This window comes from Candidozyma duobushaemuli (genome assembly GCF_002926085.2).
Source record: "Candidozyma duobushaemuli strain B09383 chromosome Unknown B_B09383, whole genome shotgun sequence".
NCBI classification, from domain to species: Eukaryota; Fungi; Ascomycota; class Pichiomycetes; order Serinales; family Metschnikowiaceae; genus Candidozyma; species Candidozyma duobushaemuli.
The window spans coordinates 626,389-648,417 of record NW_020289895.1 but is presented as its reverse complement, the minus strand read 5'-3'; the positions used below and the strand labels follow the sequence as shown (position 1 = coordinate 648,417).

Genomic DNA, 22,029 nt, shown 5'->3' with positions numbered 1-22,029 from the left:
GATCTCCGGCAAGTTCTTCTCCTAATCTGTATAACAATCTGATGCTTAGTATTTACATGTCCGTGAGAATAGCTCTCACAACGGCGCCAGCGTGGTCGCTGTGCACGAGATGTTTGACTGTAGTGTCCGAATCGAGGTCTCCCGTGAGCTCCCATTCGAACGTCTTTTGATCGTAGAGCGCCTTGGTGGCTTCCAGAGCCACTCTTTTGCCACGCTCCTCAATCTCTATTAATGGCCATTTTTTGCCAACGACGGCCACGAGCGGAATGCCCATCATCTGTGAATCCTTGATCTTGCGGCCCAAGCCGATCTTGGGTCTGGCGTCGACTTTCCAATCGAGGCCTTCAAAAGACGCAGCAAGGAAATCGCTGCTGTCTTCTTTTAAATTGATAACGGTGAGCTCCCATGGAGCAATTGCCGCAGGCCAGCGGAGACCCTTGCTGTCTCTGTTGATTTCAGCAATGGCTGCAATGATTCGGGAGATGCCAATTCCGTAGCACCCCATGAGAACATCCTGCTTCTTCATGGCCCCATCCACTGGTACCTCCACTTGGCACTCTAATGCTTTGGAGTACTTGTTGCCAAGGTAGAAGGTGTGACCGACCTCTATGGCTCTTTTTGAGGTCAATGAGCCTTCCTCGCATTTATGGCACAACTCGCCTTCTTCGGCAGCCACAATAGGAACGTCCGCCAATGTGGTGATCAAAGAGCGGTTGATGAAGTTAATAGGGAAGTCAGGGAAGTTCAGGCGCAGGTTGAGCCTCAGGTCCATGATACGCACGATCTTCTTGTTGATCAAGGTATCTTCGTCCTTGAACAACGCCAACACCTCTTCCTCACTGAGCCTTCCACTGAGGTCAATGTCAGGAATTTCTTCGGTCAAAAACAGCGGTTGAAGTTCCCTAGAGCCAGGGTAGTAAGCACACACTAGTGTTTTTTCATCGTCAGTGGTGAAGTATTTAACTCTGACGTCGTCGTGTTGCTGCTCCTCATGAGGATACGACAATGTCCTCTCGACATTCAGCACATTGCCACATTCCAGGCACGTAAAGAGTGTATCCTCGCCAGAAGCATGAACGTAGTGCCATTCGTGAGAAAGCGAACCACCAATATCGCCAGAATCAGCCTCAGCCTTGACAAACGGCACCCTGAGTTTCTTGAAAACAGAAGCATACGCCTCAATCATTTTATTGTAAGACTCCAATGCCTCTTCCTCGGTCAAGTCGAAGGAGTATGCGTCCTTCATGACAAACTCCCTTCCTCTGAGTAGCCCTGAACGAGGTCTCTTTTCATCCCTGAACTTCGTGTTGATTTGGTAGTACGTCACCGGCAAATCTTTGTATGATTTAAGTCCCTGTTTCACTAAATGGGTGATTTCCTCCTCGCAAGTCGGAACTAAACAGTAGTGTGAACCTGTGGAGTCCTTCAACTTGAAGAGTTCATGACCTCCCCAACGGCCTGTTTGCTCCCAGAGAGCCGAATGGGAAATGGCAGAAAGAGAAACTTCTTCTGCTCCTGTGCCATTCATTTTATTCCTTATAAGCCCTTCAAGTTTCTGTCTGATGGCATTTCCAGAAGGTAGCCAATGTACTAGACCGGCTTTTGGGTATTGAACGAGACCTAGCTTTGAAACTAGCTCGTGAGTGGGAACCAGACCTAGCGATTCTGCTTTAAGCAACTCATTGGGTATATTATATAGTCTAGGTACGCTTTTGTAGACCTGTCGAAGACACAGTGATGGAATCATAGTAGTTGCGATTCGCGATGATCAGCACGTACATAGAAGCAAATACATCTACACTCTCGCTTTACATGAACATTGTTACTAATTATGGCATCTAGCCGGGGGCTTATTTGCCGCCACGGATGGCCTTGTCGGCCTGGTCGACCAAGTCACCACCGTACTTGCTCAAGTTGTTGAAAGCGTTCTGGAGGTCGTCCTTGGCCTTGGTCAAGTAACGGTCGTCAGGGTTCACCTCAGGGCTCTTGTTGTCGTTACCGAGGGCGCTGGAGGTCTTCTCGCTGGCCTTCTTGGTCAAGTCTTCGACGTTCTTCTTAGCACGGTAGTACTCGTCCAAGGCTCTCTGCTTTCCAGCTTCGAGGCTCTCAGACCACTCCTTGCTCTGCTTGTCCCAGGTCAGGTTGAGGTCCTTTTTGGCGTCCTTAGCGTCCTTCTCCACCTCGTCCTTCTTGTCCAGACCCCAGTTCAACCAAGAGTCTTTCTTGTTCTCGGCGTCCTTCTTAGCCTGCTCGGCCTTGTTGCGAGCCTCATCCGTCTTGTCCTGGCCCCAGTTCAACCAGGAGTCCTTCTTGTTTTCAGCATCTTTCTTAGCTTGCTCAGCCTTATCACGGGCCTCGTCCTTCTTCTCCTGGCCCCAGTTGAACCACAGGTCCTTCTTCTGCTCAGCGTCCTTCTTGGCCTGTTCAGCCTTGTCGTCGAGCTTGTCCTTCTTGCCGGACCACCACTCGCCCCACGTCTGGTTGGAGCGGTTCAATTCGTCCCGAATCTCGTGCTGTCTGCGAGGGTTGGAGCTGGCCAATTCCTTCAACTTCTCGTCCTCAGTCTGGCCCAACGAGTTGACCCAGTCAATGTACTTGGCAGCTACACGGTGACCAACAGGCTTCTTCTCAATCTCCTCGGAAGCAAGCTTCACGTCGTCGCCGTACAGATCCAACTTCTTGGACCACTTCTTGTACAAGTCCAGGTCCTTGACCGAGTCGAGGGTGGAGTCGGCCTTGTGGCGGACATCCTCAGTGGACTTGGAAGCGGTCTGCTTCAATTGGGAACCAAAGTCACGCGCCTTGTTGTCTAGCTTGCGGAGCTCCCTGTTGGTGTCTTCGTTTGGAGTAGCATCCTTCTTGGCCTGAGTGACCTGGTGCTTCAACTTCTCGTCATTGGAGAAGATGGGGTGGATGTTCTGGTCGTAGTACCACACGCCGCCGCCCACGACGACCAAACCTGCGAGCAATTTCTTGGACATGTTTTACGGAAAGTTGTTTAGCAAAAAGCTGATGGCTGGTCGGTCCGGGAATCGGGTCCTATTTATACTCAGGCATAGAATCACTGGAGGGCACGGCTTTTTTGCCTGAGGGGCCCTATGGTTGCTAAGGTAGACTTGCGCACCGCAAGGTGGGGGTGTCTACTGCCAATTGTGGCGCCACCTTGGGATATAAAAGGCTGCAAATCCGCCGTTTTGTTAAACTGAGTCAATTGAGTGATTTGGCCAATTTTGGGCCGAAACGCTCCCGCCATTGTGGAGATCGCTGGTTCCATTGAGTTTGCTTGCTTTCGGGTGGTGCATGTGCGGCGCAGTTGTGGCTAGTTTGCAGCCATGGGTAACTCCGGAAAAGGCAGGTCGAGGACGCTGGGCTCGAGAATCTGGATTTTGGGAATTGTCTACTTTTTGGATCATTCCCGAAAATTACCTACTTTTTATGTTTTCGTGGACCGGGATAGCAAGCGTGTTCTTGTGACTGAGGTCATAGGGTCAGGCACACACTGGAGCTATTTAAAGGTGCAGGCCAGTGACGAGAAATAGAAGGACAGGTGCTGAAAAAAGAAGCAGATCTGTGGTGGTTTGTGAGTGATTTGAAATTTATGAATCTACTGTTTCTCTATCGTTCTCGTAATTGTCAATTGAAGCAAACGGTGACACTCTTCCCGTTAAGCCAACCCAGCACATGATAACCAGATGATTAGCAAGTGAAACACCTGTCCCACCTGAATCATGCTACTTTCATAACCAGCGTTTTTAGCTTCTTCTCCGCTTTGCAGTCGCCAACGTTCGTCCCGTGGTCCCCATTGTCACCATCGCTATTGTTGCAATTTGCGTTCCGGTTCTTTCCGAGAACGAAGCTTATAGAATCGTGAATCGAACTTTGAAAAATGCTTCGAATTAGTATGGCAACACGAAGTGCGAAGCCTGGATCCATGTCCCGGCGCCTAAAAGCTTCGATTTTCTCGCTTAGCGATCGTCACACAAAGAGGGGCAGAAGGAGGTTTAAGACTTTTCCACGAAATTGGGGTTTTTGAAGTCGAAGTGGCTCTAAAGGATGCCAATTGTTGAAAACTGATTAGAATTCGCTTGTTTCATTGGTTGATCCGCTTGGCAGGACCCTGTGTCGTGGGTGCAAAACTCGCAACCTGAGCCTCAGCGGTTGCATTAGATTAGGAGGAAGAAGAGTAGACAGATCTAGACAAGCAGAACAAAGCGAAGCAAAGCCGGTGCAGGGATACAGAGATCAAAGCGATTTGAAAGAGATTCATAAATGAGAAAATTTTACACATATCGTGCGATCGAAGTTGGGCCACCACTGGACCATGTCTCCCTCACATTGACACATTTGCAACCATTCGCAAGGCACCCGTAACCAAACCCTCTCCAAAAACCTCCAAACCAAAAACACCAAGAAACCACCTCTTTTCAAGAAATCTTCTGTTATCACGTGAAAACACTACAAGCCATCGGCGCATCGCCTTCTTCATGACCGATGGGCTCACTGGGCCATCGCATTGCTAGAGAAATTTTTCAGATCCACCCGCCCACGCCGCAGACCGCCACATCGTAAAAATCCCTCTCTTCACTGCAAGTCTAAAAATGCCAAATTTGTAAAATCACCGAATTCCCAAAATCTTCAAACCGTTAAAAACCGGTCCGTCGTGCGCCGCCCAAAACACCCGTAACATAGGAGCAGCGGAGGCAGCCAAGGTCATTCACCCGTCATGATAGCGATAGCGCGAATCCCGAAGCCCGCCTGACCCCATCGAGAACGAAACATGTCCATCAAAACCGCCAAAAAACCCAAAATTTTCAAAAACTGTTAAACCTGCTTTTCTCTCGTAGCAACTACCAAATCGCCCAACCCGTCAAACCTAAAAAATCATGGCTTGGTGTGCTGATGGAGGCTCACGTGGGGGAGATACAGGCAGCCTGGTGATCACTCACTGATACTGCAAGCTGCCCACTGGTGTGGTTGTGAAAATTCTCCACTGGCATTTCTTCCCAGCCAGCGCCAGCATCTCGATTTTCTTGATAAGGCCCCTTTTTTCGAAAAACTCAACGGCTATATGGCCTCCTTGTGCACGCCCTGTCCCTCGTTGCCTGCCGTTGATCTCCCGTCTGACGCCCCAGACCACTTACTGTTATTTAAGCTTTGGAAAAACGCCCATTCCTCCCAGCCCAGTGTTTCTGGTGAACCCACCCGTGCTGCCAACCGCCACTGGCGTCTTCTCAACGAACGGTTTTTTTGTGAACGTGTCAGGCTGAAGTTCGCCATGGCTCTCCCGGAAGCGCCGCTTCCCCATCGGTCCAAAGACTCCCACAAGGCTCCCACGATATACGCCTCCGAGGCGCCCAGCCGCCCGTCCTTGTTCCTGAAGGAGCCGAAAAACTATTCCGATTCTGGCGACGACACCTCTGATTTGTCCGAAGACGATGACTACCACAACTACCATGGCCTCAGCCTGCTGCATACCAACTCGGACCATAGTCGTTCCGAGTCGTGTCGACGGCAACGGCTTCCTCGTCCTTCTGGACCGTGTAGCTCACGCTACTTGGAGCTGACCCTGCTGCAGCTGGACCAGCTGGCGCCGAAAGTCACTCCGCCAGATCCAAAGAAGAACATCTTCTTCATCGAAAACACACCCTCCCCAGCACGCTCCAGCAGTGATAGCAGAACGCTGGCGTTCCCCTCAGGCGGCACAGGCCACACGCTGGCGACGACTCACGAGATCTCGAGCTCGCTTCAGGCAAACACATCTTCTCCAAAAGTCGAGGGCCAGCCAGAGGAAACAAAAGCTGACCTAGCTCCGCCGCTAAGCCAGCTAAAGGCGCCATTTCAGCGCCAGGATTCGCTCTTCTCGGCCCAGAACCTCCGCAGAGCTTCTCCAGATGACGTATCCAGTGTTTCTTCCTCTGAGCTTTCTGAAGACGAGGAAAGAGACGATTTGCATGAGCTTCGTGTGCGCCAGCCGTCCACAGTGTCCAAGCTGAGCCGCTCCATGAAGTCTGATAACGAGAGCGAGTGGATCTCAATATCGTCCGAGGACGAGAAGAACCTCCAGGGTCTGCCCACCAAACCACTCACTTTCGCCAAGGTGACGCCCATGCCTGTTCCAGGTGCCCGCTCGTCGCCAGGCGATGCTGCTGATTTGTCTACAGAGACCGTGAAGCCATCGCCCCTCGCAAAACCTCGGTCGCTTTTGTCTGGCTTGTTCTTGAACTCCATGGCTGAGAAGCCCACTTCTCTCAATGAGGAGTCTCTTGCAGCGCCTAAACCCGTGCTCAAGAGGTCCTCCACTACGGGCGTCATCACCATCGACAAGGCTAACGCCAGTGCCTCTTCGAATACCAAGGATAAGAAGCAGCTACTCCGTCCATCTATCATGTTCTCCAAGCGGTATGCATCCTACTCCGATATCTCCAAGCTGTCGCAGCGTTCGCCTGTTCTTTTTGTTGAGGAGGAGGATTCTGCCACGGACGCAAACGCCAAAGATAGTTCAGGTGCTCTATTCGCCAAGCAGACCTCCAGTGTTGGTCTTCTGAACTTCATGGTGAACGCCAACTCGACCACAAACCTCAGCAGCCTCAGCATCAGCGAAGCCTCTGCTCCGAAGTCTTGCGAGAACTGCGAGTGTACCATATCATCCAGCTTGAGCAAATACTCCAACGTTCACCCTCACGGCAGCTCTCTCAAGAACTTCCTCTCTAAGAGTTCCCTCAGTCTCACGTCGCTCTTTGGCCAGTCCAAACACGACCGCAGACTTAGACCAGGCGGCCACAGAACCGTTTCCAACGACAGCTTGAAGGCTCTGAAGGACTCTGTCAGTGACAAGTCCGCCACTTCTGGAACCTCGGCTCCATTGCCAGAGGAATCGGAGGAGCCACCAATGTTGAGCAAGTCTGTGAAGACTCTGTCGATCCCTACCAAAACTTTCGAGCCTTCAGTCGAAGTGAGTGGCTCCCTCAAGGACTCACTTCTCATAGACCACAGACTTGGGAAAGTGCCGCTACCTGAGCGGGTGATCAGCGAGGAGGATTTATTTGGGGGCCAGGAAAGATTGATGTTTGAGGATGACAACGACGACTATCATTCCAAAGGCTGGTAAATAGAGAAAGAGGAAAATAAAAAATATTATTTCGGAAACCCAAGGTGTAACCGGTGGTTGCAAAATCCAGCGCGAAGTGTAGATAAACGAAATCCAGCCTCATCACCACCATGAAGACATGCTACTATGAGCTTCTACAGGTGGAACTGACGGCGACCGAAAATGAGTTAAAGAAGGCTTACCGGAAAAAAGCCCTCCAGTTGCATCCAGATAAAAATCCTCACGATGTGGAAGGAGCAAATGCCAGATTTGCCTTGGTTAGAGCAGCATATGAGGTTCTCTCAGATCCCCAAGAAAGAGCATGGTACGATAGTCACAAGTCACAGATTCTTCGAGATGACGACGAGTTTGACGATGACTACGTCCCTGAAATGGTCATTCCCAGCATCTCCGTCCAGGAGCTTCTACGATACTTCAATCCATCTTTCTTCCTGAGGATAGATGATTCCCTAGCTGGATTCTACAGTGTTGCCTCTAGAGTTTTTGAAAGATTGGCCTCCGAAGAAGTCGCTCATGCTAAATACCAGCAGCTCTCCAGCCATCTGAAATACATGGATGACTCTCCCAATGTGGCTGCCTTGGATGAATCTGTCCTCTTGTTTCCTAGATTCGGGAACTCCCACGCAGACTACGCCAGTTCTGTGAGGAAGTTCTACAGCACATGGGGTGGCTTTCTGACGGTCAAATCGTTCTCCTGGATGGACCAGTACCGGTATTCGGCTGCTCCTGATAGAAAGACAAGAAGGCTCATGGAGAAGGAAAACAAGAAGTCTCGGGACAACGCCAGAAAGGAGTACAACGAGACCGTCAGGCGTTTTGTCACATTTGTCAAGAAAAGAGATCCTCGTGTTAAGAAGGGTGTGGAGAAGTTTGAAGTATCCAGAAAGAAGCAAGAGCGAGAGAATCTAGAGAAACAAGCCAAGCAGCAGCGCATCCAGCAGCTCGCAGAGATGAATGACTTTGAGGTTCAGGACTGGCAGAAGTTCAGCAGTGAGGAGCTAGATGAGCTTGAAGAGTTGCTCAAAGCAGAATACGAGTTGGGCAGTGATACCACTACTGATAGCGAGTTTGACGAATTTGCAGACGCCAACGAGAACTTATTCGACTGCGTGGCATGTAATAAAACGTTCAAATCTCAGAACCAAATGGATGCCCACGAGCGCTCGAAGAAGCACAAGCAGGCTGTGCAAGAGCTCAGAGAAGAATTGCTTCGAGAGGGGGTTGAGTTGGGTTTTGATAATGGGGGTGACTTTGAGTCATCGGAGGATATAAATGATGAAATCGACCAGGAGGTTTCTGAGGCGGTTGTGGTCGAGTCTGAAGAACCAAAAATGGAGACGGATCTCAACGACTTACAAGTGGACGACGAAATCAATAGTGAAGAAAGCGAGGACGAGGAGGAAGAACTCAAACCCAAGAAGAAATCAAAGTCAAGACGTTCTGCGAAAACTCAGAACCTTGATGATGAGCTTGCTCAGCTCGCTAATGGAATGAAGATAGATGACGACGAGGACGACTGGGATACAGGCAAGAAAAAGACTAAAAAGAAGAAGAAACAGAAGTCGGAGGAGCCAACGAGACAAGAGCCCATTCCAGAGGCTCCAAAGGTTGCCTCAGAGATTTGTGGGGTCTGTGACGAACCATTTGCATCAAGAAATCAGCTCTTCAAGCATATCGAAGATTCGGGCCATGCTACCGCAAAGAAGTCTAAGAAGAAGTCTAAGAAGAAGGGTAAATAAGGTCGTGGAGTCGTAAATTCTATGTCTATATTTATATAATGCATCAACCACCGTCATCACTTCAAACCAGTCTTGGACTTCTTCACTGTAGCCATGAGAGGAACACTGATACCCTTGTTTCCATGAGCACCAAGACCTTCACCTTTAACCCAACCCAACTTCTCAAGCAACTGTCTACCAATGTTGTTCTGGGCAATTTCAGGAGCTTCACCACCAACAACGTCACCTTCCTTAACGTACGCTCTGTTCTTGGGGCCGCGTCTGCCACTTGCCTTTTCATCGGCCTCTTCAATCTCCTCTCTGGTCCGTTTCTTGACGTCAGACCTCTTGAAGATCGGGCGTTGCTTCATAACGTAATTTATCAGATTGTAGTCGGGAAGGTAGTGGAAAGTCTTGCGAGCCTTGCTTATTTTCATGAAAATGTGGCGGCCGTTTCCACACCTTGTGCACTTCATGTTGTAGTGCTTTGCGAGTTTGTTAACTGTCTTGTTACCATGTGGATCCAAGGGCGGGAAGCTCATGTTCTCCCTTTCAGCATCTTGCAAGAAATCCTCAAACTCCATTTTAATGTCTTGGATGTGTAGGGAGTAGTCATACTTGACAAAGAGGTCCTTCTTCTCAAGACCCTCGTTCTTGAGTCTCTCCTTCTTGCGTAGCTTTTTCTCTCGCCTTGATGTCTTTTGGTACTGGAATTGCTCGAGGAGTGACTCACGAAGCTCGGCATCGACAGCCTCCTCAAATTCGAGTCTGAGCTTCTTGGTACGGCCCTTGGCGCGAAGCGTCTTTGTTGGAGGTACATCAATGTCAGCAAAGCTCTTTTGCTGGTTTTGTGCGAAAGATAAGATGTCATCAAGACCGTCGTCATCTCCTTCAAGGCCATCTTCATCAGAAACATGAACTCCATCGAGACCATCGTCTTCACTCAAGTACACTCCGTTGGCGCCATCCTCACTCATGCTGTCGTAGTCGTCATGGGCATCATTGGCACCCATGATTTGAGCCAAGTAGTCCTCGAAAGCACCTTCTGAATCAGAGTCTGAATATTCCTCATAGTAGTCGCTGTCGAGCTCCTTGAACCCTGTGCCGCTCCTGTCGACGTTGCCACGAGGTATGGAAGCTGCAAGAGAGCCATCTTCGTCAATCTCTGTGCGAAGAAGAACCTTACCAACTGAGAAGTATGGATCGTGCTCAAGATGGGCCACGGGGTCAGCGAGATCGACGTTGAGCAGATCTGGTTCCGACGTGGGCATTCTGAGACGGGCCTCCTGGATCACCTCACTCGTAGAAGCCTTTGGTGCGCTGTAGAGGGCAGATATCGTTTCGTCACCTTGATCGTCGATAACGAAGGAGGGCTCATCATCGTCCGGGTCCGAGGCCTCCACCGAGGTCGTCTCGTCGTCAGATTCCAGATGCATTTCCACATCGATGGTTGCCTGTTCCTGGCAGTCGTCAGAGGAACGTGCCTCCTTCTCTGCTTCCGTTTCGCCATCGCTCTCTTTAGCACTTTCAGATAACTCCTCCTTGGCAGTTTCGTCGCCAGATTCACGATCTTCGCTGGATGCTTCTGTAGCTTCAGACTCGCTTGACACGTCCTCGTCAACGCCACCATTCTCCTCCTTGTCATCGACCCTAAGCAGCTCGAGTTCCTGGGTGATCTCAAAAGGTTCCTTCTTCAAAAGACGGTCCACCGTAAACTTGCTTGGATCGTACACTTCCACAGACTTCACAAACACCAAAGGCTTGTTTCGAAGCGGCTCCTTCATAGTCTGGCCCAGGTGTCTATCGGTGTATCTAGCCTCCTCCACCATGGATCTGTTAGGTCTTCTAGAAAGAGCTTTCATCGACAGTGGCGCCGGAGGCTCTAGATCAACCACTGGCATATATTCGTCTGCGCCGAGGTCCATGAGTTCAGGGTCCTCGTAGCCACCCAGGGATCTGGGATTCAATTTGCCTCTGCCTTTCCTTTTGGCAGACTTACTGAGATAGAAGCGGCCGTAGTTAGTTCCTCCACGGCCGCCTCCACGAGATCCCCCACGACCACCTCTCAGCGATCCCCCACGGGCGTTTCCCTTGAAATTTCCTTTTTTGCGTGGCATGTAATGTAGAAAAGAGTAGCACTATCGGACTCAGAGGCTCTACTATAGCGATATGTAGTATTCGCGCAGCAATTATTCCCTGCCACAAGAGGCTGGTACATGAGCGTGGAAGGGCAGAAAATGGATTTTTTTTAAAAAAAAGTAAAAGAATTGATTAATTGCATAAAAAAGTTTGGAGTAGTTGAGTAGGTTTTGCCTTTGAAATTGTAGATTTCGGGTTCATGGTACTTCGAGGTGGGGACCCTGGATCGATGAGGTCACATCGATGTATGTGGTTTCTGCAGTTTAGTCGCTGAGCTGAAGGTAGAGGCTGGAACCAATTCCACAGTCGAAAAGGTTCATTTTTGAAAAGATCTAAATAAAATCTAAAACTTCGGTCGTCGTTACTCCAAATGAATCTCGCCTAAAATCTTCTTACTACACCGTGGATATAATTGACTTCTAAGGTTCATGCAATTGCCTTATATCCATCGATTTCAGCTCGAATCTAGATTCGATCCTTTTTCCTACCATCTAAAACAGTACATCCCTTTTCCTACTTCTGTTCCATTGGCCGGACCTTCTCGAGGATCAAGAGCCACGGTACCTTGACCCTTAAAATCTTCCATGTACCACAATGGTTAGGCTACCACGCAGAATGTATGTTTGGAGACCGGACCAATTGGCTCGAAACCGCACACGGAACTCCCTAAAGCAGGGCTTCAATTGCACGAGGTTTGGAGAATTGCGCTTGTAGTTTCGACATGCAGCTGGATACAAGGAGAAAGTGTGTTTCATCAGAGCCACCAGGCTTCAGGTGTATGGCTAAAACCGGGACGTTGGTCCCCAAAGGTCAGTCGTTCCGACATCGAAGGTCGACAAGTTTTTGAAGAATTATTCGACCGTTTCATTTTTGACACTAAGTATCTGAGTTGAATGGGTTGTCAAGCTAGGTCCAGTAAACTTTATCGAGTTCATGACCTAATGTGACCACCAACAGTTAACGATTAAAATGCATCACACAAAGTGGACAACAAAAATTACAAAAGAACCCCTGGGTAAAGATGTCTAACACAATCTCTATTAATTGTGCTGATGAGTGACTTTGTTAGTAGTATGCTATGTCGGTGGCAGTGTGTAAATACTCTGCACCACTAATCCAAAAATCTGACCTTTCGAAAATTGATTAACGTCCTCCAATTATTCACACTACAGATTCAAAAATATCATAAAACGATAGTAGGGGGGTCATAAAGCGCTCACCGCCACTCGCTAGTATAGGTTGATAAGTACCACCACCACAGACTAACAGCGTCAGAATACCAAACAGCCAACAAAACCACGCCTTCTCTTAAAAATCAATTAATACTAATCATTTAAAAAATACAAAAAAATTTATTGCATTCCCAACGACCCTGGTGTTGATAACGATAAGGGCATGGCAAGCGTGCACTCCCGCAGCCAGCTCTATTATCATCAATACCTTCTTCCTCCACGTTTCGATGTCACTCGACCATCTGGAGGAGAACGCCACTACGTCCTCACGTGAATCAGAAGTAAATGTCTCGGGCCTCGGCAAGGATGTCGGTATTGCTCAAAATGCAACAAATCCACAAGCAGCCACAGAATCACAAACCACCACATCCGATCAGCCCAACACGTTCCAAAATGCATTAGCCCAGTTCTGGCAGAGACTCAGATCGCCAGAACTACTGGAAGATGAGATTAACGGCCCCGTAGTCATCATGGGGACCTCTTATACGGGCAATCTAACTCTGCCGGAGATTGAGCATGCAATCCAACGCAGGCTCTGGTTTACTTATAGAACGGGGTTCGAACCTATCCCTCGATCCTTGGACGGGCCTAGTCCACTTTCCTTTTTAGGCTCGATGATAGTCCACGGTGTGAACCCCCATGGTGCCTTTACGGGCTTCTTCGATAACAACAGCTTCAAGTCAGACGTGGGCTGGGGATGCATGATCAGAACGGCCCAGTGTTTACTAGCTAATACGCTTCAGACGGTGTTAGTACGGGCCGCTATTGCCGAGGGTAATACGCCAGATTGGCTGGCCATCAATAGCCAGGTGGTTGCCTTGTTCCAGGACTCCTACAGCAGCCCCTTTTCGTTGCATAATTTTGTTGGGGTGGCGTCTCATCTGCCTTTGAAGGTGAAACCAGGGCAGTGGTTTGGACCTAGTGCCGCATCTTTGTCTATTAAACGTCTTTGTACCAAGGCTAATGAGAATTCCGGTTCGACTGTCTCGGTTGTGCCTCGCTTGAATGTCATGATTTGCGAGAGCTGTGACCTCCATGATGACGAGATAAAGACCGCCCTAAAAGAGATGAGTCCGCTTCTTCTCTTGTTCCCAATCCGTCTCGGTATAGAGACCATCAACTCGATCTACTACCCAAGTCTTTTCCAGCTTTTGTCGTTAACGAATTCCATGGGTATTTCAGGAGGCAAGCCTTCTTCAAGCTACTACTTTTTTGGCTACCAAGGTGAACTGCTTCTTTACTTGGATCCCCACTCTTCGCAGCAGGTAGACGAGACCAACGGTTCTTACAAGCCGCTCTCGTGCAACACTGTGCCTATATCAGGACTTGATCCCTCTATGGTTGTGGGACTTTTGGTTGAATCGTACGATGACTATCAGTCACTTAAGACCGAACTACAAGGACGAAACAAGATCGTTCATTTCCACGACCGTGCCCCTGCGAGAAGGTCCGTATCGCATTCTACCCATGAGCGTAGCACCGAGACTGACAGAAAGGGTGAAAATGCGGGTGATCTCAGTGATTTTGTCGATATCGGGGACGATTTCGGTTCAGAGGAGGAGGGAGCTGAAGATACATCGCACTCCATGGCTGCGAAATACGACATTGTCGAGGGTCCTTCGAAAGTCACAGTATTAGAGGATGAGAATTAATGTAATGAGGGGAATACCGGCAGGCCCGGCTCTCAAACTATTATTTATGATGCTCAAAACAGGGTCCCAGAAGGCAGTGGCTGTTGGGTAGTGCACACACGCCCTACTCGAGGTGTATCTAGCATCACCAACAGACCAATTGGTCTAGCATACTACTTACTTAGAAATAATCATAACACATTTTACACCCTCATGGCTACCGACACTATGAGAATATGCACGGTCTGTGCATCTAATAACAATAGATCCATGGAATCTCATAAACAACTTCGAGACGCCGGATTCGATGTCAGCTCATTCGGAACGGGTTCTTCAGTGAAACTTCCAGGACCTTCAATAGACAAACCCAATGTTTACGAATTTGGTACGCCATATGAGAGAATCTACCAGGATTTGATATCACAGGACTATAGAAAGATGTATGAGGCAAACGGCTTAATATCCATGTTGGACAGAAACAGACAAGTCAAGAAAGCACCAGAAAAATGGCACGCCAATGCAGCATCGGGAAAGTTTGATCTTGTCATTACTTGTGAGGAGAGGTGCTTTGATTCCGTGCTTGAGGACCTCATGATGAGAATGAACAACAAGCCCGAAGAGGCTGAAGAGAAAGACGTTCGCCTGGTAGTCCATGTGATCAATGTGGACATTAAAGACGATAACGAGAACGCCAAAATCGGTGGTAAAGGCATTGTCAAATTGGTCAAGATGATTCATGAGTATAGAGAGAAGGAGAAACAGAGAAAGATCAACGAGGGCGACGAGGACCAGTATCCTGTTATAATGGAAGACGAGATCATGAAGATCCTAGCGCAATGGCAGCTCGACCATGTTCACTTACCCACGCTCTACAGCGTTTCGTACTATTAACTTGAGCATCAGCATATTCAGGCAGCAGAGTGGAAGACTAAGCCTAACTTTACGTCATATCATATAAAAGTATTTTAATCCAGCTTCCGGTACCAAATGTTGTAGCTTTAACTCAATAAGTCGTAAATTGAAATTTTTGGAAATGACTATTTATCTAGCGTGTGTGGCTCGTCTTTAACTGTTCATAGAAATCAGTGAATACTGCGCGCGATGAGAATATCTATAGTATCTCGAATTTCCAAATATCTGTACCATAGGAGATGCCACCAAAACCCCTGTAAACGCTCGAAAAGCGAAGCTTTACAACAGCAGGGCTATTAGGACAGAGATAGTCGATCCAAGTTTCAACGACGGTATCCTTAGTATTCCAGAGTTCCTTTCATCAAGAGAGTATGAGATCAAAGCATTCGAACACAGTCAATTGAACACCAAATATGCCTCGTCTAACCGAGTTTTCCAGAGTCTTCCCAGGACACTTCGTCGAAGAACGGCCTCGCATAACGTGAAGAGAGTACCCAAGAGAATGAGGAACAAGGCATTGAGAGAGATGCAGAGCACCATCAATGGCGTTCCTCCAAAGGAAAAACAGCCTCGAGGCCGAGAAAGGTACAGACTTAAACAACAGAAGAAGCTTCTATTGGTGGCCTCGAAAATTAAAAAGCTTCGAGGAATTGCAGCGGCAAACACTGGGAAAACTATACCCCAGAGGCTCAAAGAGCTTAACGTTCAGTTGACTGATTTACAACGAAAGAAGCTCAAGCCGTTGAATAATATTGTCGGTGCAGTTGATAACTGCTCTACTGGCACATTAGCGCCTAAACCTCTGGGAAACGTGAAGTATGGAAGTCGCCAGAAAACGTATACATGGCAACCTACGCATATATGGCATGCCAAGCGGTTCCATATGATGAAAAAATGGGGGTTCCAAATTCCCTTTAGCCCGAACCAGAAATGTTTCAGAGCTACCAGTCGAGCCGCTAAACAGGGAACTGTACTCTTTGACACTTCCTACTACGGTGAGATGGTGATCGATTGTGTGGATATAACGGGGATCGAAGCTGTCTTACTGGAATTGACCAAATACAACTCGCCAGTGCCTCAATGGCTTTTAAAAGGCGAGAAAGCCTACTCTGGGTGGATCTTTGCAGCCAACCAAAAGATTTGCCCAGGCATGGTCATTGTCCATGATAAACTGCTCCTCTTACGGGTTCACCCCTCTGTCTATGAGCAGGTTTTCAATCACTTAGTCAATTTCGCCAAAGCTTTAAAAGCAACCGTGACCGACTGCCGTTACGCCATTGGTAGTTTACAATTGACGGGCCCTACAGCTCTCCAGATACTCAGCAAAACCATTCATTTAAAAGGTGCAAAAGACACTACATCACTGAACTGGTTGCTCTTTAGCAACTCCAACGACTCTGCTCTCATACCCGAGGGCACTACATTTGCATTTTACGTTGAGGATCCTAGATGCTGGAAACGGCCAATTACTCCTCCACAACCTCCCAGAAACAACAGAGACCTTCTTCTGGTCATTGCCCTGAAGCAACTGTTCATAGACATTGATGCGATAACGGGCCTTCTTCAAAGCCAAAGAAGAACAGATTCCTACAAGGATATGTTTTCAATCAAACAGATTGGACGAGAGTTTGATCGCGCAGACCCATTTTCCCAAAGGATTCAGAATAGCAGTGAAATCCCATTGCTTATCACCAAAGGTGCTAATCAGACGTGGGCTGTGTTAGCTCCATGGTTCTGGATTCAGCCTCTCTGGAGCAAGCTCGTCCAAATTCCTGGTGTCAAAACGGGTGGACTTCGTCAAGAGCATCAAATTAACTTTGAGCAAGGAAGACCAACATTTCCACATGACTTTCCTTTACTTCCGGAAGGCTACAAGCACAACGAAGCATTACAGGAGGCGTACTACATCAAGAGAAGCAAGATGCCGCCCAGCAAAAGAAAGCCAATTCCAATGGAACAAGGTCTTGAATTAGCAGGAGGTGACTGGTACTTCCTTAGGAAGTGGACATTCACATACCCTCTTATCGAGAAGGACTTCATTAGAAAGCATCCTTTTGGAGAATTCACAGACGCTAGATTCAGAAAAATTCTTGACAGAAATGACGTTCTCACGGTTATCGAAGCAGTTAGGGAAGAATGGAAGAGTTCAGGAAAACCCATGAAGATGAGCGAGCTTCCAATAACGTGGTACAAGAAAAATGACCCCACCCACAAAGCGATTGTTGAGGGCACGTTCAAGCCTGATGTCTCGAAGTTCCCATCCTTGCCTGTTGTCCAAAGAAGAGTGACCTTGACCGGCAAGGGTATCATCAGGGACTCTGCCAGAATCTACGAAATCCCCGAAGGCAAGGCTAAGGAACCGCAGCTCGAAGAGCTCATTGGATTTATAACAACTGGAACGTTCAATTTAAGTGAAGGTAATCCAACTGGTATCGGGTTCGTTAGTGCAAAGCTGAAGGATACCAAGAGAGTGTTGGTCAGAAACGTCGGCTGCACAAACTCATACACTGCCAGAATTGAAGCCATCTAGTCTAAGCATTATATAGTCAACAAGGTAGGGTACGGAACCAAGTAGATGAATTCAGTTGATTGGAGGATATGAGATAAATCGCTCGAGACATTCAGGATCTGAAAACCATTATATTTTTAATAGAATGTATTAGCCGGACACTTCTGACAGAGAATTTCCCTCTACTCGAAGCCGAAAACTATATCGCTATAGAAACACAACCACTAATCCAGTTTCACCACCTTAACAAATCAGTTCAAGTTGCGAATATTGTCAAAGGAGGTGTCTTCAGGGGCTAGCATCTCTCTGAGATTCATTTCATTTGTAAACCCCACTCTTTGCCACCAGAATCGTGACACCGCACACTCGTTGTATATGTGTGAGAGCATTTCATTCAGCAGCTGTTGATTTAAACACAAGTAATTTTTCTTGTTCTGAGCTTTCTCTGTCATGTATTGGCACATATGATCCGAAGTTGAAATGGTGAATAGCTCCGAAGTCATTGTGTTTGAGCCATTCTTCCTTGTAAAGGCTTTTCCAAAATTTATCCCACCTTTTGATCGGTTGTGCTTCTGGACAAATTTGTCGAAACCTAATTAATCAATTAAGTGGATGCTAGGAAGAACAACTCTCTACATATTAGCCCCTTAATATGTTCATTGATGCAATTTCTAGAGGTCTGTGGTCAAACTGAAGGTCTAGACGAATTTGGGCACCTGCATATAACATGTAAATGGCTTTATATAGCTGTTTGCGCGGTTCTGTCATACAACTTGAAAGACTTCGTGGCCAAGTTGGCTAAGGCGTAAGACTGTTAATCTTAAGATCGTGAGTTCGACCCTCACCGAGGTCGTTTCGAGCTGCCTTTATGGCCAAGTTGGTAAGGCACCTCACTAGTAATGAGGAGATCGTCAGTTCGAATCTGGCTGAAGGCATTTCTTTTTTCTCCTAGTGTGTTATTTTTCTTTTTGTTGGCGGCTATTGATTCTACATCTCGGTGAGGGTGCTCACGGTGTGTAATTAGTCTATACAGTGTACTTGCACACTTTGTTGCATGTCTTGGTTGAGCGGCGGTCCTGGATAAATAAAAAGTCCAAGGATGGAGCAAAGGTATCGAAATCAAAGCAGTCGATATCGTGAATCAGCTCAGTAAAGGATATGTACAAGTTGAGTAAATGAGGGAGGGTATATGTTCCGGACAACAAGACCTGTAAGGAGTGGCAGTCGTTGACGGAGAAAATCCGAAGATCTTCCAAGAATTGAAGATTTTTGAGCTGGTTTTCTTCGATCCACTGGGAGTGAGCTGAGATAGGGAGGTGGAACTCCAATGTCTGGAGAGCCGAGTTTTCGCAGCCAGTGAACGACAAATTTGGAATGGCGTAATTGGACATAATTTTGAGTTTGGAGATACCGCTGACATCGAAGGAGACCGGCTCCTTCAGTTCTGCAAACTCCCCATGGGTCTTCACGTTCAAACTCGTCAAGTCAAGCTCAGACATATTGGCTGCGAAAAACAGAAGGTGGTGGGCCTGGAGGCACAACTTGAGGTGGCTGGAGCAGTGGGGGATAGCAGCTAGACACTTGAGGACGGAGAAAATGGATTTGGATGGTTCGTTGCCCTCGTAGGCCAATGTGACATGCAAGTGGAGCTCCTTGGGGCTTGAGTGAGCCAAGTGCGATGCTAGGTGGGTCAAGTTTCTGAGGAGGGCAACGGAGGTGCCGTCAAAACGCATGTTTAGCGTGATTTTTGAAGACCTCTTGAGAGCCCCGAGTCTCAGTCTGGCTGGTTTGAGGCAGTGGTGCAAGTGGCATTGCAAGGTCCCCACGTCTGAAGTAGATGATACCCCGTAAAAGCCAAAATCGAAGTGGTCGGCCATGTCCACGTGCTTGTCCAGGCACGTAATGCTGATGTTTCTCCCCGATAGGAGTCTGTGGTAGGCAGCTGTGGAGGTTCTCTTGCAACGAAGGAACGGCTGGAGCTCCTCGGTACCTAGGCACTTCTGGGAGAGGACCATGTGGATGATCTCGCTGGGGAGGTCTGTAAAAGGCATTTCTGGAGGAGTCTATAAAGAAAAACAGCCCAAAGTCCAAAAGAAGAACCAGATCAAAGCACAGAATTATCAGGAGTGCAGGGCTTGGATTTATATCTGGTGTGGATGCCGACATCGGGACCATGCATGCGCTCTTTTCTTCTGTCTGGGGAGCCCAAGTGGTCCGGACGCGGTGGATCGGAAAAATAAACACGACTTTGGCGCCGAAACCGTGGCTCTTTTTGAAGGTGGTATTTTTTGATTTTTGAAAAAATGTCTAACCATGTCGAATCGAGTCCCCGTGGTTCGGGGTGATCAAAGCGCCATACTTTTTTTTAGTCCATTGTTCGCATCTGTCGGCCGTTGGAATAAGAAACAAATGCTCATTGCAACATGGCACGGCCAAATAAGCTCACCCGAGGAGATGCCCACCCAAAAATGGGATTTTACAAAGCGCTAGTGTGACATTTCTGATCTTTACGAAATTTTTGCATTTCGACGTTGGGGCACTTTCATCAGCTCATCCTAGCCTCAGGTGAGGCATGTGAACAGTGGCTGCAAATCGCACTGCACCATCATGGGTACCACCGATGCGTCAGACTCCCATGAGATAAGCTTTCAAGTCAGCCGCCCAAGCCGGTGTTCCGAATTTGGCGGATTTTCCAAATTTTGAAGATTTCGCTGGAAGCGCTACTTTTAAGTAATCGATTTTGGTACTCATGGATCTCTTGGCGCTGGATATTGGCAGGGTTGAGATCTGATGGGTCGGGCTGCATGGCGCTAACTTTATAGTGTTTTTCAAGGGGCATACCGGTTTCGAGTCGGACTTGGTCTGGTCCAGGCGGGCTAGGTTTAAGGGATTGGTTGATCAAAAAGGTGGCTGTTGATTTGGCTAGAGGTTCAAAGATGGCTTCATTTGGCAGAATAGGCCAAATCGGCATTCGAATATGTGAGTTGGGAATTATTCCAATCTTTGGTTGTGAACTTGTCGTTTCATGGCTTGAGGGTTTTTTCCGTTTAGATGGCTGCAAGTCCAATATCTCTTATCTCGCGTTTACCACGATAAGAGTGAAACAGCACATGTCGGCTACTGTTCAAGTGAAGTTCCCCACTTAAGCCAACTTTTTGTCAATTTCGACGACCAATCGAATCCTGTGCCAGTTTACTGCTGGGATGTCACATCTTGTTAAACACTAAGTGCCCATATGTACTAGGCATCTGCACATCCATCTCTATAGGCACTGGTGGAAATCCTAATGCAGCACATGTAACACTCTTTCACGTCAAACCACAATCCAACCACCCCTACAGAAGCTTCAATTCATCGTATATCTATGCTACTACTCGCCGCTGAGAACAGCGGATATGCCCATGAGCCCAAGAAGCGTGAACTTCACATACTTGTTCTCGGTGATCAAAATCGTGGCGTACCCGAGCTTAGGCACGTACGCCTTGACGGTGCCCACGAGGTCCTCCTTCTGATTCAAGTAGGCCTGCTTTTTGGCGTAAAGCGACAAGTCGTTCAATGCGTTGTTGTCACCCTTGGTTAGCAAAAGCTGCTTTTCGTCGTTGTGGTGCTCGTTGAGGACACGGTGGACGATTGGAATGGAGTGGCCCTTGATTTCGTAGACCACCACATCGCCCACCTTCGCCTGGCTGTCTCTGTTCCACAAGAACAAGATATCACCTCTTTGGAACGCAGGTTCCATGGAACCCGACAACACCACCACGATCGGCGAGTGGGAGTTGGCAAATACACTGAGGCCCTTCCACATGACGAAAGCCGACGTGAACACGTAGGCCAACGTGAGGAACTGTGTCAATTGTTGACGGAGATTCATGGAGTGGTTGAGGTTAGGCTGTTGGTTGTCTTTTTTCGCGCCCAGTTGGAGGGAGGGCACTCCACTATGGGAGAGGGTGGGTGGAGATTGACCAGGAGGTTTTGGAAGCTTAAGTAATTCGGAGAATTACATAAATAAGGGAATTGAGGAATTGAGAAATTGAGGATTGAGGATTGAGGTACACTTTGTTAGAGTTTTGTGGTAGTGTTATTGAGGGAATGCGTTCTGCACTCATAGCCATGTGTAGACGCTTTAACGATGTTCACTCCAAACATAGGCCAATACATTTTCTTGATGCAAATAAATATTCCTTCCGAAAGTGCATTGAATAAACACCAGCATGGACATGTAACGCACCATTATGCTGCACATGCCGTGATTATGCTGTTAGGCTCACGCTACTCTCATACCCGAATCTCTGTGCCTAAGATAATATGAGCTCACCACAGCAACATAAATAAAGCCGCCCCAATAAAAGATTACTTCAATTCAGATCGTTTTGTTTCCATATCCTCCCGAATTGCGCTATAGTGCCTAGAGGTGCATGCTCACAGAGAGCCACAGTTAAGCCATGCCTAAAGCCGTCTACCTCGCAAATCCGGCTGTTTTGAATCATTGCAGAATACCCAATGGGAATTCTGGCACCAGCATGAATTAACGGCCCTGCGGCTCAGCGGCATTTTGCAACCGAACCAGAACGCTGATTCAGAGTATTCAAAATTGAATTTCCAAATTAAGCACTTGACTCAGATCGGTCAAAACCCGGCCAACTTCACCTGGAAACCATATCTGAATCAATATCTATGTGCATTGTTCCGTTAAAGCCGCGGTGGACTAGTTAGACGATCGGATGAGGATCTGATGTATACCATATTTAGGCCCACAAGCATACGCTTGTACTATGTTGCT

At 47.9% G+C, this 22,029-nt stretch overlaps 9 protein-coding genes and 2 non-coding genes across 11 annotated transcripts; 6 read left to right on the top strand and 5 right to left on the bottom strand. All coding sequences in view use genetic code 12, as the record gives it.

Annotated features, from left to right (window-relative positions):
* Positions 1 to 52: 52 nt before the first annotated feature.
* PRS (putative proline--tRNA ligase) lies at positions 53 to 1,528 on the bottom strand (the record flags this gene model as incomplete). The annotated part of the gene is made up of 1 exon (XM_025480294.1): positions 53 to 1,528. One exon carries the CDS (start codon positions 1,526 to 1,528, stop codon positions 53 to 55), a length of 1,476 nt encoding a protein of 491 aa, XP_025334594.1.
* A 322-nt stretch (positions 1,529 to 1,850) lies between these two features.
* On the bottom strand, positions 1,851 to 2,981 carry CSP37 (Csp37p; the record flags this gene model as incomplete). The annotated part of the gene is made up of 1 exon (XM_025480293.1): positions 1,851 to 2,981. The coding sequence occupies one exon, from the start codon at positions 2,979 to 2,981 to the stop codon at positions 1,851 to 1,853; it is 1,131 nt and encodes a 376-aa protein (XP_025334593.1).
* A 2,087-nt stretch (positions 2,982 to 5,068) lies between these two features.
* CXQ87_001765 (uncharacterized protein) lies at positions 5,069 to 7,108 on the top strand (the record flags this gene model as incomplete). Its single annotated transcript, XM_025480292.1, has 1 exon — positions 5,069 to 7,108. The coding sequence occupies one exon, from the start codon at positions 5,069 to 5,071 to the stop codon at positions 7,106 to 7,108; it is 2,040 nt and encodes a 679-aa protein (XP_025334592.1).
* A 110-nt stretch (positions 7,109 to 7,218) lies between these two features.
* Positions 7,219 to 8,847, top strand: CXQ87_001764 (uncharacterized protein; the record flags this gene model as incomplete). The annotated part of the gene is made up of 1 exon (XM_025480291.1): positions 7,219 to 8,847. One exon carries the CDS (start codon positions 7,219 to 7,221, stop codon positions 8,845 to 8,847), a length of 1,629 nt encoding a protein of 542 aa, XP_025334591.1.
* A 56-nt stretch (positions 8,848 to 8,903) lies between these two features.
* Positions 8,904 to 10,943, bottom strand: CXQ87_001763 (uncharacterized protein; the record flags this gene model as incomplete). The annotated part of the gene is made up of 1 exon (XM_025480290.1): positions 8,904 to 10,943. One exon carries the CDS (start codon positions 10,941 to 10,943, stop codon positions 8,904 to 8,906), a length of 2,040 nt encoding a protein of 679 aa, XP_025334590.1.
* A 1,481-nt stretch (positions 10,944 to 12,424) lies between these two features.
* Positions 12,425 to 13,849, top strand: CXQ87_001762 (cysteine protease; the record flags this gene model as incomplete). The annotated part of the gene is made up of 1 exon (XM_025480289.1): positions 12,425 to 13,849. The coding sequence occupies one exon, from the start codon at positions 12,425 to 12,427 to the stop codon at positions 13,847 to 13,849; it is 1,425 nt and encodes a 474-aa protein (XP_025334589.1).
* Positions 13,850 to 14,041: 192 nt separating this feature from the next.
* Positions 14,042 to 17,270, top strand: CXQ87_001761 (uncharacterized protein; the record flags this gene model as incomplete). The annotated part of the gene is made up of 2 exons (XM_025480288.1): positions 14,042 to 14,704; positions 15,018 to 17,270. The coding sequence occupies 2 exons, from the start codon at positions 14,042 to 14,044 to the stop codon at positions 17,268 to 17,270; spliced, it is 2,916 nt and encodes a 971-aa protein (XP_025334588.1).
* A 758-nt stretch (positions 17,271 to 18,028) lies between these two features.
* CXQ87_001760 lies at positions 18,029 to 18,102 on the top strand. The gene has a single exon. It is a non-coding gene; the product is annotated as a tRNA-Asn (tRNA).
* A 9-nt stretch (positions 18,103 to 18,111) lies between these two features.
* CXQ87_001759 lies at positions 18,112 to 18,184 on the top strand. The gene has a single exon. It is a non-coding gene; the product is annotated as a tRNA-Thr (tRNA).
* Positions 18,185 to 18,274: 90 nt separating this feature from the next.
* CXQ87_001758 (uncharacterized protein) lies at positions 18,275 to 19,300 on the bottom strand (the record flags this gene model as incomplete). The annotated part of the gene is made up of 1 exon (XM_025480287.1): positions 18,275 to 19,300. One exon carries the CDS (start codon positions 19,298 to 19,300, stop codon positions 18,275 to 18,277), a length of 1,026 nt encoding a protein of 341 aa, XP_025334587.1.
* Positions 19,301 to 20,619: 1,319 nt separating this feature from the next.
* Positions 20,620 to 21,120, bottom strand: CXQ87_001757 (signal peptidase complex catalytic subunit; the record flags this gene model as incomplete). The annotated part of the gene is made up of 1 exon (XM_025480286.1): positions 20,620 to 21,120. One exon carries the CDS (start codon positions 21,118 to 21,120, stop codon positions 20,620 to 20,622), a length of 501 nt encoding a protein of 166 aa, XP_025334586.1.
* Between the last annotated feature and the right edge of the window lie 909 nt (positions 21,121 to 22,029).